The sequence below is a fragment of the Vulpes vulpes genome, chromosome 12, assembly GCF_048418805.1.
Source record: "Vulpes vulpes isolate BD-2025 chromosome 12, VulVul3, whole genome shotgun sequence".
NCBI lineage: Eukaryota > Metazoa > Chordata > Mammalia > Carnivora > Canidae > Vulpes > Vulpes vulpes.
In genome coordinates this window covers 158343420-158356537 of record NC_132791.1, presented here as the reverse complement: position 1 = coordinate 158356537, position 13118 = coordinate 158343420, and the positions used below count along the sequence as shown (strand labels likewise).

The window sequence follows — 13118 nt, the reverse complement described above, 5'->3', positions numbered from 1 at the left end:
TCCCATCCACCTGGCCCCCCTAATATTGCTTCTTCCTTGCTTTTTCCCCCACATTTTTCTCAGGCAGACCTGCTATCTCCACTACAGTGTCTCTCTTTTCTTCTCCTTTGCATTTTGCCTTTGGTTTTAAGGAAGTTTCTTCCTGGTTTCTGCTAGCTTTTAATTGATTTGGAGGCCCACAATGACCCAGGATGGTGCTAGGACTCCTGGCTGGAGTGCATGGGAGCAGGGCAGGTACCCACCACCCATCCCTGAGACCTGTCCCCACAATCTGTGCCTGCTGACCTGGGCTCTGGTCAGCTTCTCCCACATAGGACATGCTATTCTTTTCCGGGCACTGTTTGTAGGTCAGACGTGGGATCTGTGTGCCCCCTCCTCTTTCCAGCAGCATTCTGGACTCTCCTCGCTCTGCAAAGGCTTATGTGGGCAGACCATGCCCAGAAATTGCCCTTTAGCACTGTTACAGCCTCCTGTCCTGTCCTGGAGGCCCAGGATGTACCTGCAGTCCACTCATTCTTCATGCTGATCTGCGGGTGTCTTGGGGAGTCGATCCTGAAGCATTCCCTGCGGGGGCTGGAGCTGAATCTCTCGTTGACAGCTACTTTCTTCCCACACTGCGGTTATCACCCTCCATCTTCTGGTCCCTATGATTGCTGTTGCAAAGTTGGCTTCCAGCCCAAAGGTACAGCCCTTGTGGGTTGTCTGGCTTCCCTCTGGCCACCTAGAGACCTCCTTGTCTCCCGTGTCCTGCAGGTATGGGCTGATTTCTTAGATGTGTTAGGGCTCCCTGAGGACTTAGACCTCTGAACAACTGTGGACACCTCTCCAGCCTTATGTCCAGGTGTGGTCTCGAGTCCCACGCTCACCTGGCCCTTCTCACTCTGGGTCTAATTGGCTGTTGAAATTGCTCACTGAGTCTGATTTCAGTGGCCATACTTCTCATTTCTCAAAGTCCTGCCTCCTGCCTCAGGCCCGCAGCTACATCTCGATGGTACCTTGTTCCCTTCTCATATCTGTGATTCTCTGTCTGTTGATAGTTTCAATATTACATCTTTTAAAGTCACCATTCAATCGTTCTCTCAATCGAGGACCTTGGAGTTTGACCCTACTGTCTGCACGTATGTCGTTGGCTTACATGTGTCCTTTCCAACCTGGGATTCCCATCTTCTCACCAGAGAGATTCTGCCCCACTGGGTCTCTATGATGTGGCATCAAAAACCTTCCCTCCCAACCAGAGACATTTTGGATTTGCTTCTGCCTGGTGCTGTGGGGTCATTACCAGCCAGGGGGGAGACAATTATATAAATAATAAATTTTTAGCTTATATCTTTCTAATTCAAGCACCTTTGGTAAAATCCAACCTTCTGAAAATACATCCCACATTAGAAATTCTCTGGGAGCTTCTTTTTCTCACTCAGGATCCAGACCAAGATAGGCTGACTGCCCTCAAATCTCCCTGTTTCACAGAAAATGGGGTTCAGAGGGTCCCAGCTGTGTGCAGGGTCAGTTGAGTCCCCTACCTGGCTCACACCCCTCTCGCTGGTGTTGAAACCCTAGGCCTGTGGTCCAAGGCACATTCATGTCCCCAGGTTAACCGTGAGTACTGCTCACGCTGTGGCATCTGCCCCCTCTGGGGACCTGCCTTATTTGCCCATCGACTCCCTTACTCTGCACACATTCAGATGTTACTTGAGTGTCTCCTGGCACCTGGGCACTGGGGCACTGGGCAACAGTGCCCAGCACAGGCAGGAAGGAGTGCAGAGACCCACTCAAGTGTCTGCTTCTGTCCAACTATGCCTTCCCACTGCTCTGATTACATATCCTGTCAATTGTTGTGCCTGCAGCTTTGATCCCCCTGGTCCCATGTCAGCTGGGATGTCCTGCGAAGTACTTGTCACCTTCAAGCCCATGGTGAGTGCCTGTCCCAAAACCAGGTGATGTAAACGGACTTTCCTCCATTGTGAGTGAGTGGTAGATGGAACTGGGTCTCTGCTTCTCCTTGGGCTCTGCAGACATTGATGTGATTGGTGCTGGAGGAGGGAAACTTGGGCCTCAGTGGGGGGTCACACAGGCCCCTGTTCTGTTTTCAGACACATTCAGCAATGTTTCTGATGTTAGGAAGAATTACAAGGCTGCCCTGATGGTTTGCGAGCCAGCAGGTGTGATCCGTTGGTGCTCTTGGGTCTAAATGGGGCATGTTCAAGTGTCCTAAGGGGCCGTGGCCAGTGTGGGGCTCCTCCTGCTGCCGCCACACCCAGGTCCAGCCCATGGTTCTGAAGACAAGGCAAAGTTACAAACGTTATGGTGGTTGGGGTGTTTTGTTTTTTAGATAAACAAAGATCTAGAAGGAAACGTCTCATTCCTGGCTCAGACAGGTGGATTTTCTGTTCCACTGAAGTGCTCCACAAAGAAATGCACGGTAAGTCCAGAGACTCCCGAGCCAGTACCTCCAGGGAAGCCTTGGTGGCACCAAGCAGTGCATCCAGGTCTGGGCCTCAGTCCCACACAGCTCGGGTGAGGCTGGAGCAGCGGCCTGGGCAGGTGAGAGCTCAAGTACTGCTCTGAGCAAGTGAGTGTTCATGTGGATGCTGGGAAGCAGGGGCAAGTCCTGCAGCCACCAGGATACCTCAGGGCTAATCTCAGGAGACTCGGTCACCTCGGATGCTCTGTGATGTCCCCTCTATTTCCTTCTGAAATTATAGTCACCATGCTGTGGACACCTCCCCAGGCCTGATGACTGAGATTTGTACCTTTGCACCACCTCCCAAAACCACCTCTGCTGTCTGCACATGAGCTGGGGTTGTGGGTTCCTCACATAAGTTAGGTCGTACAGTGTCTTTCTCTGCCTGGCTTCTCTCACCCAGCAAAGTGCTCTCAACGTTCATCTGAGCTATTCCAAATGGTACGATTTCCTTCTTTTTTTATTCCATAGTACATATACCCCATCTTATTTATCTGTTCATCCACTGGCAGACACTTAAGCTGTCCCCATTGGTTGGTTATTGTAAATAATGTTGCTATGAATATGGGGTTTCAGGTGTCTTTTTGAGTTAGTGGTTTCATTTCCTTGGATATATTGTTGGAGATGAGATTGCTGATCTCAGAGTAGTTCTACTTTTAACTTTTTGAGGAAATTCCAGACTGTTCTCCACAGTGGCTGCACCAGTTTGCACTCCCACCAACAGTGCATGAGGGTTCCCCTTTTCCACATCCTTGCCAACACCTGTCTGTTGATTCTAGCCGTTCCAACAGCTGTGAGGTGACACCTCATTGTAGTTTGACTTGCATTTCCCTGATGACAAACAATGTTGAGTAACTTTCCACACACCTGTTGGCTGTCTACATGTCTCCTTTAGAAGAATGTGTGTTCAGGGTAGTGGAGAAGAGCTGCGTAGTACCCCATGGATCAACCACCTGAGTGCTCCATCCATAAGAACTGCCTTAATTTTAAATTATCTATTTAAAAAAAGAAAAATGTTTGTTTAGGTCCTCTGTCCATTTTTTTAAAAGATTTTATTTTTGGGATCCCTGGGTGGCGCAGCGGTTTGGCGCCTACCTTTGGCCCAGGGCACGATCCTGGAAACCCGGGATCGAATCCCACATCGGGCTCCCGGTGCATGGAGCCTGCTTCTCCCTCTACCTGTGTCTCTGCCTCTCTCTCTCTCTCTCTCTCTCTGTATGACTATCATAAATAAATAATAAAAAAAAAATTAAAAAAAAATAAAATAAAATAAAAGATTTTATTTTTATTTATTAACAAGAGAAACAGATAGGCAGAGACACATGTAGAGGGAGAAGCAGGCTTCCTGTGGGGAGCTGGATGTGGGACTCAATCCCATGACCCCAGGATCACTCCCTGAGCTGAAGGCAGCGCTCAACCACTGAGCCACCCAGGTGTCCCTGCCTATTTTTATTTTATTTTTTTTAAGATTTATTTATTTATGATAGACATAGAGAGAGAGAGAGAAGCAGAGACACAGGAGGAGGGAGAAGCAGGCTCCATGCTGGGAGCCTGACGTGGGACTCGATCCCGGGACTCCAGGATCGCGCCCTGGGCCAAAGGCAGGCGCTAAACCGCTGAGCCACCCAGGGATCCCCCTTGCCTATTTTTAATCAAACTTTTTTCACCATTGAGTTGTGTGAGTGAGTTCTTTATATATTTTGGATGGCAAATATTTTTCCCATTCTATAGGTTGCCTTTTCATTTTGTTTACCTCTGCTGTGTAGGACTGAGTCTTTTAAAATTCTTTTCTTTTTAAATTTTTATCATTGGAGTGTGGTTGACATACAGTGTTGTATTAGTTGGAGGTGTACAACATCAATTCGACAGTTCTATACATTACTCAGTGCTCGTCATGGTAAATGTAGTCATCACTGATCCTCTTTTTAATTAAGAAAAAATTCAAACATAAGGAAAAGCAGAAAAAATAGCCCACTCAGGATGTGCTGCCTGGTGTGTGCTTTGCTGATCCACTTCCCAGTAAACCAGCAATATCAACACCTCAGCCTTAAAAAACTTCCACATTCATGTAGAATAAAGGAGATTCTCCTTCAGAAACCACCAACCATGGCCCCTCCTGAGTGAATGAGTCAGCACTTACTGCCATGATGCTGGGTAACAAACCACTCCTACATTTAGCAGCTTATCACAGCAGCAAGTATTTTGTCAGGTTGGGCTTGGCCAGGTGGCTCACTTCAGGATACAAGTGAACGAAGCAGTAGCTTCTCATGGATAACAGCCACAGCCCTGGAAACGAGGGCCACCCACACAACCTCCCTTATCACATCTCCTAACAATGTTGACTAACACAAGTCACATGCAACATGCTCCATCAGTGGAGCAGAGAAAGAAGCCCCCTTTCCAGGACAGCACGGGATGTCAAGACCGAAAGCGGGAATGAACGAGAGGTCACAATAGTCACAATATTCTCCCCTGCAACATCCACATGCCTCCTCCCGGCCTGTTACCTGGTCCACACTCACATGTACCAGCTGCCCCAAACCACCTCCCGTCGCTGTTTGCCAGCTAGGACACCCTCAAGATCGCACACTGTGTTGATTTACCATCTTAGCCAAGTGTAAGTCCACGCTTCAGTAGATTACATGCATTCATAATGGGCAGGCACCGCCTCCATGCTTTCCAGAACTCTCCTGCCTTCCAGAATGGAAGCTCTGTCCCCAGGCAGCACTTAACTGCAATGGCCCTGGGCGCCTCCTCGCCACCTTCTGTCTGGGGATTTGAATTCTTTAAGTGCCTTGTAAGTGGAATCACGTGGTATTTGTCTTTTGTGATTGTCCTCTGGAGTCATGCTTGTTGCCGCATGTGTCAGAATGTCCGTCCTTGTCAAGCCTGTAGGTGCGGAGGCCGTGCTTCTGTTTGCCACTCCTTGCCTTCCTGAACCTCATTCCCTGCATCACTGTCTTCTTTTGTGTTTAGTTGATTTTTTTTACAGTGAAATATTTAAATTCCTTCCCATTTCCTTTTGTATACATTCTGTCGCTATTTCCTTTGTGGTTACCAAGGGATTCCATTTCACATCCTGACGTTAAAGCACCCTGACTCGGATTTCTCGCAGCTGAAGTCCAGTAGCTGATAGAATGTCTGCCGCTTTACGGCTTGGGTATTAATGTCACAGAATTACATCTTTGTGACTGTGTGTCCAAAACCAGGAACTCAAAATATTTCACACGCATTAGTCTCTTTTCATGTAGAAAGCAAAATGTGGATTACAAACCAAAGTGATGATAACATTAGCTTTTAGACTAATACCTGCTTTTTAAAAAAAGCATTAGTCTCTTAAATCATGTGAGAACAAAACCCACAGTTAAAGCCCTGTGACAAGAACACTTGCTTTTATGTTGCCCGTGCGCTCACCTTTACTGAGGCTGTATTTCTCCTGGTGGCTTTGAGTGACTGTCTCCTGAGTCTCCTCCCCGTTTGGCCTCAGAGTGCTCCAGGTGCATTTCCTGCAGGGCCCTTGACTTTTGTTCATCTAGGAATGTTTTGCTGGAGAGAGGCTTTTGGTTGACAGCTTTTCCCTTTAGGCCCTTTGTATACATCCACCCACTGCCCTCTGGCCTCCAGAGTTTCTGAAATCTGCTGATGACCTTGCCAGGCCTCATGTGCACTGGGTCATCACCTCCCCTTCTTGGTCTCAGTGGTTTGATTGTAATGTGTCCCGACATGGGTCTTTTTGGGTTCATATTACTCAGAGTTCAGAGAGCTGCTTTGATGTCCATATTCATGTCTTTCATCAAACTTGGGAGTTAGGACCATGTTCCTTGTCTTCCGCTGCCAGGACCTCTGTGATGTGGCTTCTAGTACACCAATGGTGGCCCACCCATGGTCCCGTAGGCTCTGCTCACTTTACTTCAGACTCGACACCTGTTGTCAAATGTCATATCCGAGTCCCCTGAGTCTTTCTCTCGTCTGCCACTGATGCTGCCAGTAACATGGCAACACCCTGCCACCTTGTCTTGAACCCCAGTGTGGCACCAACTGCCACCTCCCCACCAAGTGTGGCCATCAACTCAAGGTTTGAGCCATGACCATACCTCCTGCCTGAAGCAGCCCCTTCCTGAGGAGGGATGAGTCACGAGAGGCAGCTGTGCTTCCCTGGTTTCAACCCCTTGGCCTCCAGCCCCACAGGGGAGGCTCAGAAGGCCGTTTTCAGTACTGACTTGTTGCTTTCCCTATGTTTTCACTTCTTTACTAGTCTTTAGCATAAGGAGTTTGTAGTTATCACTTCTCATGGTGGCAAGTTAGGTCCTCTCTCTTCCTGTTTCCTCATGGATTCACGGCTTTTGCGTATTTCACAATCTAAAGACTAAATTGATCTTTTAGTCTCCATTCTTGGTGCTCACATGGCCCAGCCGTGGCCATGGCAGCCCTGGGCCCCCACTTAGGTTTATACACAGCCTATGCGCTATGGCCCCAGGGCAGTGGCATCTCTACTGGTGGCTGCTGAGCCTCACAGAAGCCATGGAGAGCTGATGTGTGCTACAGAACACGTTGCCTCCAGCAACCAATGCTCCAGGGCTCCTGAGCCACCCCCACACGGTGTGGACACCGCCTTCTCAGAGCAGCTCATGGCACAAAGCAGCAGTACTTGCTGGGGAACAGGCCCTCAGAAAGAGCAGGTATGTGGTGGAGTCAAGATTCAAACCCCGGACTAGGCCATGGGAGAAGGCTGGGCACCTGGAAGCCCTGCTCCCCCGGAGGCAGGCCTCAGCTTCCTTTCTGGATGGACCTGGAAAGCACTCATCTGCTAGGCTGGCCCATTGCCAAGTGCAGAGAAGGGCCGTCAAATGCCCAGCATAGGTTCCTAGTGTCCTCTGGGCTTCCCTGCAGTTTGATCATCAGATCATCAAGTGGAGCTGCCATGACAAAGGTGCCTAAGACTGTAGCTCAGTTAAGCAAGGACTTGTTTCTGCCTCAGGGGTCAGGGGCTGGGCTGGCATGCTGCCTTGCCACCATCAAAAAATGGCTTCCAAGCATTGTACCTTCCCAGTCAGAGGGAAGGGGGAAGGGAGGTCCCCCGCATGAGCTGGAAGTGATGGTGGCATGCTGACCTCTGGCTATAAGGTAGACTGGGCAGTAGAGCCCATGTTCCACTGAAGCTCGGGCTCTGTCATAAACAGGAGAAGGGAGAACTCCTAGGGGCACACAAGGTGCCCCACAGTGCAGCCCACCAGCCACTGATTTCACCTGTGACCTGTTGCTCCCACATTTAGAACACACCAGCCCCTTTCCAGGGCAGCAACCCAGGCCCACCGAGGCACTGCCTCTAGCTCAGCATGTTTGAGAAGGGCCACCCTCCATCCTGTCCACACGTGGCTTCTGGAAGTCTGGTGACCTACAGCCAGGAGACAGGTCATCTGCCCACGTACTCCATACACACATGCACACCCACACCTTCACACACAGCCCCACACACTTGTACATGTGTGCACACTCACACACAGCCCCACATGCATGCACACCCATACTCACACATTTACACACAGCCTTACATGTACCACCACCATGCCTCACAGTGCCCCATAACCTTCATCACCTGACTCAGTGTGATTTCCTCACAGTAATGTTTCTGCTCTGCCATCCTCCTGCCAAACTGTGCTCTGTGGGAGGGCCAGAGGGGCGGGAGAGACTCAAACAGCCATGTGGATTATTTGGAATTCTTCTGTAAGGGAGATTTATCTTTTCCTCATTCATTAATTTATAAAAATTATTTATTGATTTCACTCTTCGAATTAGAATCAAATACAACTTTCTGCTGCTGCTCACATTTTTCTTAGAATAAATTCAGTGGCCCTGAGGTCCTCTGACACTCGACTATTACTGTGTTCACAACTTCTGGTTGAGCACACTTCCTTTCTTTCTAATACCAGATAACGTGCCAGGTTCATCTGCGTACCTCCTGCCCCCCATCCTAGAGTAAATCCTTTCCCTAGATAGCCCAGTTTCTTCTCCTGGAGAGTGATGTTAGTAACCAGTATCTGGGGACACTGGGGTAGGGGGTGCACAGCCAGTTCATCTCCTGACTCTTGGTTTCAGCTCAGGTTGTGACCTCAGGGCAGTAGATCAAGCTCCAAGTCGGACTCCTTGCTCAGTGCAGAGTCTGCTTAAGACTCTTTCTCCCCCTGCCCTAGTCCCCCCGACCCTGCTCACTTGCATACTCTTTCTCTCTCAATAAATAAATACAGGGCAGCCCCGGTGGCTCAGCAGTTTAGTGCCTGCCTTCAGCCCAGGGCATGATCTTGGAGACCCAGGATCGAGTCCCACGTCGGGCTCCCGGCAAGGAGCCTGCTTCTCCCTCTGCCTGTGTCTCTGCCTCTCTCTCTCTCTCTCTCTCTCTCTCTCTCTCTGTCTTTCATGAATAAATAAATAAAATCTTTAAAATAATAATAATAAATACATATATATATACATACATACATACATACATACAATTAAAAAAAATAAACGGGTATCTGCACAGAAGATGTGGCCATCGGAGCTGGGATGTTGGCACTTCCAAACCTTCATACGGACACCTCCACCTCTAATCTAGGACCATATGGATCATTCTAGTCTCTTCCCCTTGCTGACCTGTGAGCAGGTCCAACAGGGAGAGCGTGGCTCCCCCAGCCACCACCCATGCCCTGATCACCCAGCCTGCAGGCTCCATGCTGCCCCAGAGTCACTTAGCTCCATACGTATTCCCTACTGTCCCTACTCAGGTTGTCTCTTCAAACCGTGACCAAGAGACATGGTTGTGTGACATTTCCCATTCTGTTGAAATTTCCTCAAAGTCCCAAATGATATATTCTTCAATAGACTTTATTATTTAGAGCAGTTTTGGGTTCACATCAAAATTGTGAGGCAGCTGCAGAATTTTCCAGGTGCCCCAGCCTCCACTGTCCCCTCCGCCCCAGGGTCCCAGGGTGCATGGTGGGTAACAGGGCCCTAATTGCTGTGTGTCCTGTGGCTCGGACAAAGCTATAAGGACCTGTCACCACCCCTTCACACAGAATGGTGTCACTGCCCCCCAGCCCCACTGTGTCCACCTGCTCATCGCCCCCACACTGCTGGCAACCTCTTTCCAAAACGCCATACATTCCAGAATGCCACACAGTTGGCATTGCTGTATGTACCTTTTTAACAATGTGCCACTTGAGATTTCTTTGTCTCTTCAGGGCTTGATAGCTCATTTATTTTTAACTAACTGGACTTTTAAAAAATTGAAGCAAAAAAATAAAAATAGAAAAAAAAGAAAAGGAAAAAAAGAAAAAGAAAAGAAAGAAAAGAAAAGAAAAGAAAAGAAAAGAAAAGAAAAGAAAAGAAAAAATTGAAGCTTAGGAGCTCCCAAATTGTCGTGATCAATCCACAAACTGAGGATTTCTAGGATGTAGACCATGTTCCTGGGGTCTGCAAAGGCCCCGCCTGGAACCAGATGTAGGACTTGGCCTGGCACCAGAGGAAGGGGCCAGAGCTCCAGGGTACCCTCAGGGCCGTAGGGCAGCAGGTGAGAGAGGAGAGCTTGCCTGGCACACTTACCCTGGCTCCTTCCTGGGTCTCTTGGCAGCTGTCCCTCGACAAGGAGCTCATTGACTTTGGCAGCTATGTGGTGGGGGAGACCACATCCCGGATCATCACACTGACCAACATCGGGGGCTTGGGCACCAGGTTCAAGTTTGTTCGGGCCTCAGAGTCCTATGAGATGGACCTCTCCCAGTCAGTCATGAAAATAGTAAGTATATTGCCTGTCCTGATCATGAGCCGTGGCTGCTCACCCAGAGGAAGGCGTGAGGCCTCCTCGCACCCCACACAGTCCTGTGAGTATAAAACTGACATGACAGGAAAGAATCTGTCAACATAGGGCTGGGTATCATCAGGCAGAGTGGGAGAGACTGGGCTCCGTGAGAGGATACCTAGAGCCACAGTGACTGGAGTGTGTGGTGGCTGACAGGGTGGTGGCTGAGAGCCACAGGGGACCACCTTTCTCCTGGTGCACCTATGAAGTCCCAGCAGGAGGCTGGCCAAGAGGACACGGCCTGAACACTGCAGGCAAACCCTGCCCGCTCCTGCACCTTTTCCAAAGGTGTGAGGTGAGCAATGGTCTTTTCATGGGAAGGCCATGCAGACATGCTGCTAAGTGATTGAGAACAACCTCAGAGCAACACGGTGTGCCCCTATCTGTGGAAACAACTTCTGTCACACTCAGTGGACACTGGGAGGTCTTTTGGGGGCAAGGATGGGTGAGAGAAACTTCCTGTAAGAAGCACTGAGCTACTTCACAGTTTGGTCTGCTTATTAAGGGCTCTTAGCAAAGGCCTCAGAAGTATCTCCCCCAGAGGGGACAGAGGACCAGTGAGGTGGGGGCAGGGGTGGTAGGGGTGGGGGTGTAAACCCAGAACATGGCCAGGGCAATGGTGGGTGAGGAGAGGGGTGCAGGCTGGGTCAGCTCTTAGGCCTGCAGGCGTCTGAGCTGAAGCCAGGAGAGTGGAACTGGGGCCTGGGGCTCCGATCCCACAGGGGCAATGGGACCAGGCATCCCAAGACAGGAGGGTAGAGCATCAAAGTGGAACAAGGAAGAGCCAGCCTGGGCTAGAGACAAGTGAGGCAGGGTTGGGCCCTGAGCCCCTGGGCCAGCTGCTGCCCTGATCTGCATGCTTGGCTCAGGTGGGAGAGGGAGCCAAGGAGGATGATTGTGGCTAGGCTCTCATGTGGCCCTCCTGGCAACAGAGGTCTGGGCAGTTGAGTGGGAAAGGCAAATGGAAAACTGCTAGTAAAAGTGTTGTGTTCCCTTTTCAGAGCAGTCTGTTCACATATGAAGATAAAGGTTCTTATGAAAAAATCATCATCAGCCCTTCTGAGCAACAGATGGAGGGCAATGAGTCCTCTCCCTTTGACATGCAAAGCCAGAAGGAGTCTGGGAAGCCGGACAACAAGGAGCAGGAAGAAGGGCACCCCACAGGTGAGCTGGACCCAGCGGGGGTGGGGGGCAGACTCCTGGGAGCACCTGGAGCACTTGCTGCCTCCCAGGAGGCTCTGATGAGCCCCCGGTGGTGCCAGAGGGCAGGACTGTGTGGTATTTTTCTAGGACTTCGACTTAATAGGACTTCATAGGACTTAATAAGGAAATAGATACATTCAAACAAATACTGGTTGTGGAGTGGATTGAAATTTGCAGTCACAGTTAAGCTAACAGGGTATTTATAGAAACTCCCAACTTTGGACCACCAGGCTTGGGGGTCCTTGTTGGTACAGTTGAGGAGCCCTGCCCTCAGTGGGGCAGCAGCAGGACAAAGGGGGAAGAGAGGGAAGGGAGGACTGGGAAGCTCTACTGACAGGGTCTTGGGGGGCTGGGGTGTCTTGGCCCCCTCCCCAGCTTTGCCAATAGAGAGGGCAGTGAGGGCAGTCCACAGAAGAGTCAGGAAACAGGCAGCCCCCTAGTCCCAAGCCCCAGGCACAGAAGGAAGAGCATTCCCCCAGGCCCGGCCTCACCCTGACATGCCCCCTTCTGCTCCAGCGACTGCTCCTGGGACTGTCCCCGTCCCCTCCTGCCTCCCCGTTCGTTTGGTTTCCCCTTCAACACACATCCAGAAGTGGCAGGCTTTGTCCTGTTTCAGCCACTTACACACAGAAGCCGAGCAGTCAGTCCCATTGCTCAGGCTGCTCTGTGAGCTGTTCTTCCTGTCTCCGCCGCTGTGTGGCGTCTGCTTTCACAAACACACCTTGAGTCACAAACCTGCTGCAGCCCAGTCTCATGTGGGGTCTCAGGGTGTGCCAGACACCACACCTCGTGCATTTGCGTATGCAAGGCTTACCTGCCGCATTCTTGCCGTCTCTCCTTTATTGGCTAATGTTAAGTTCTTTTTCAACATGATTGTGCCAATTCAGACTCCCTCCAGCACCCAGCACAGCTGCCAGCAGCCGCTGGACATGGAGGGCATTTCTGTGGAAATGGACAGCTGATTCTAAAATTCGTATGGAAACCCAGAGGACCTAAAATATCTAAAACAGTTTTGAGGGATCCCTGGGTGGCTCAGCTGTTTAGCACCTGCCTTCAGCCCAGGGTGTGATCCTGGAGTCCTGAGATCGAGTCCCACATCAGGCTCTCTGCATGGAGCCTGCTTCTCCCTCTGCCTGTGTCTCTGCCTCTCTCTCTCTGCGTGTGTCTCTAATGAATAAACAAAATATTTTTTTAAAAAACAGTTTTGAAAAAGAAGTACAAAGTTGGAAGACGCAGACTACCTGATTTCAAGACTTGCTCTAAAGCTACAGTGACGAGACAGTGTGGTGTTGGCAAAGGGAGAGACACAGACACTCGATGGGGCAGAACAGAGTCCAAAAATAGACCTGCACAAATATGGTCAATCAATCTTCACTAGAGATGCAAATGTAATTCCTTGGAGAACAAAACAGTCTTTTCAACAAATGAGACCTTAGCAATTACATAAACGTATGCTAAAAAACTAACCTCCATCCATTCCTCACATTGTACACAAATACTACTCAAGATAAATCATAGACCTAAATGTAAAATCTAAAACCATAAAACTTCTAAAACAAAGCATAGAGGAAAAGTCCATGTCATCATGTGTTGGGCAAAGATTTTTTAGATATGACATTA

The 13118-nt window shown here is 49.8% G+C and overlaps 1 protein-coding gene across 11 annotated transcripts in view; it reads left to right on the top strand.

The window, feature by feature from the left end:
- CFAP74 (cilia and flagella associated protein 74) overlaps positions 1-13118 on the top strand; it is a 79305-nt gene that overhangs the window by 42256 nt on the left and 23931 nt on the right. For all 11 annotated transcript variants that reach the window (XR_011996011.1, XM_072731023.1, XM_072731024.1 and 8 more), the window contains exons 15-18: positions 1845-1911; positions 2330-2419; positions 10068-10232; positions 11297-11459. Coding sequence is in view for 10 of the 11 variants with exons in the window: in XM_072731023.1 (XP_072587124.1) it covers positions 1845-1911; positions 2330-2419; positions 10068-10232; positions 11297-11459 (485 nt within the window). In the remaining variant the exon portion in view is untranslated. The remainder of the gene's footprint in view (positions 1-1844; positions 1912-2329; positions 2420-10067; positions 10233-11296; positions 11460-13118) is intronic.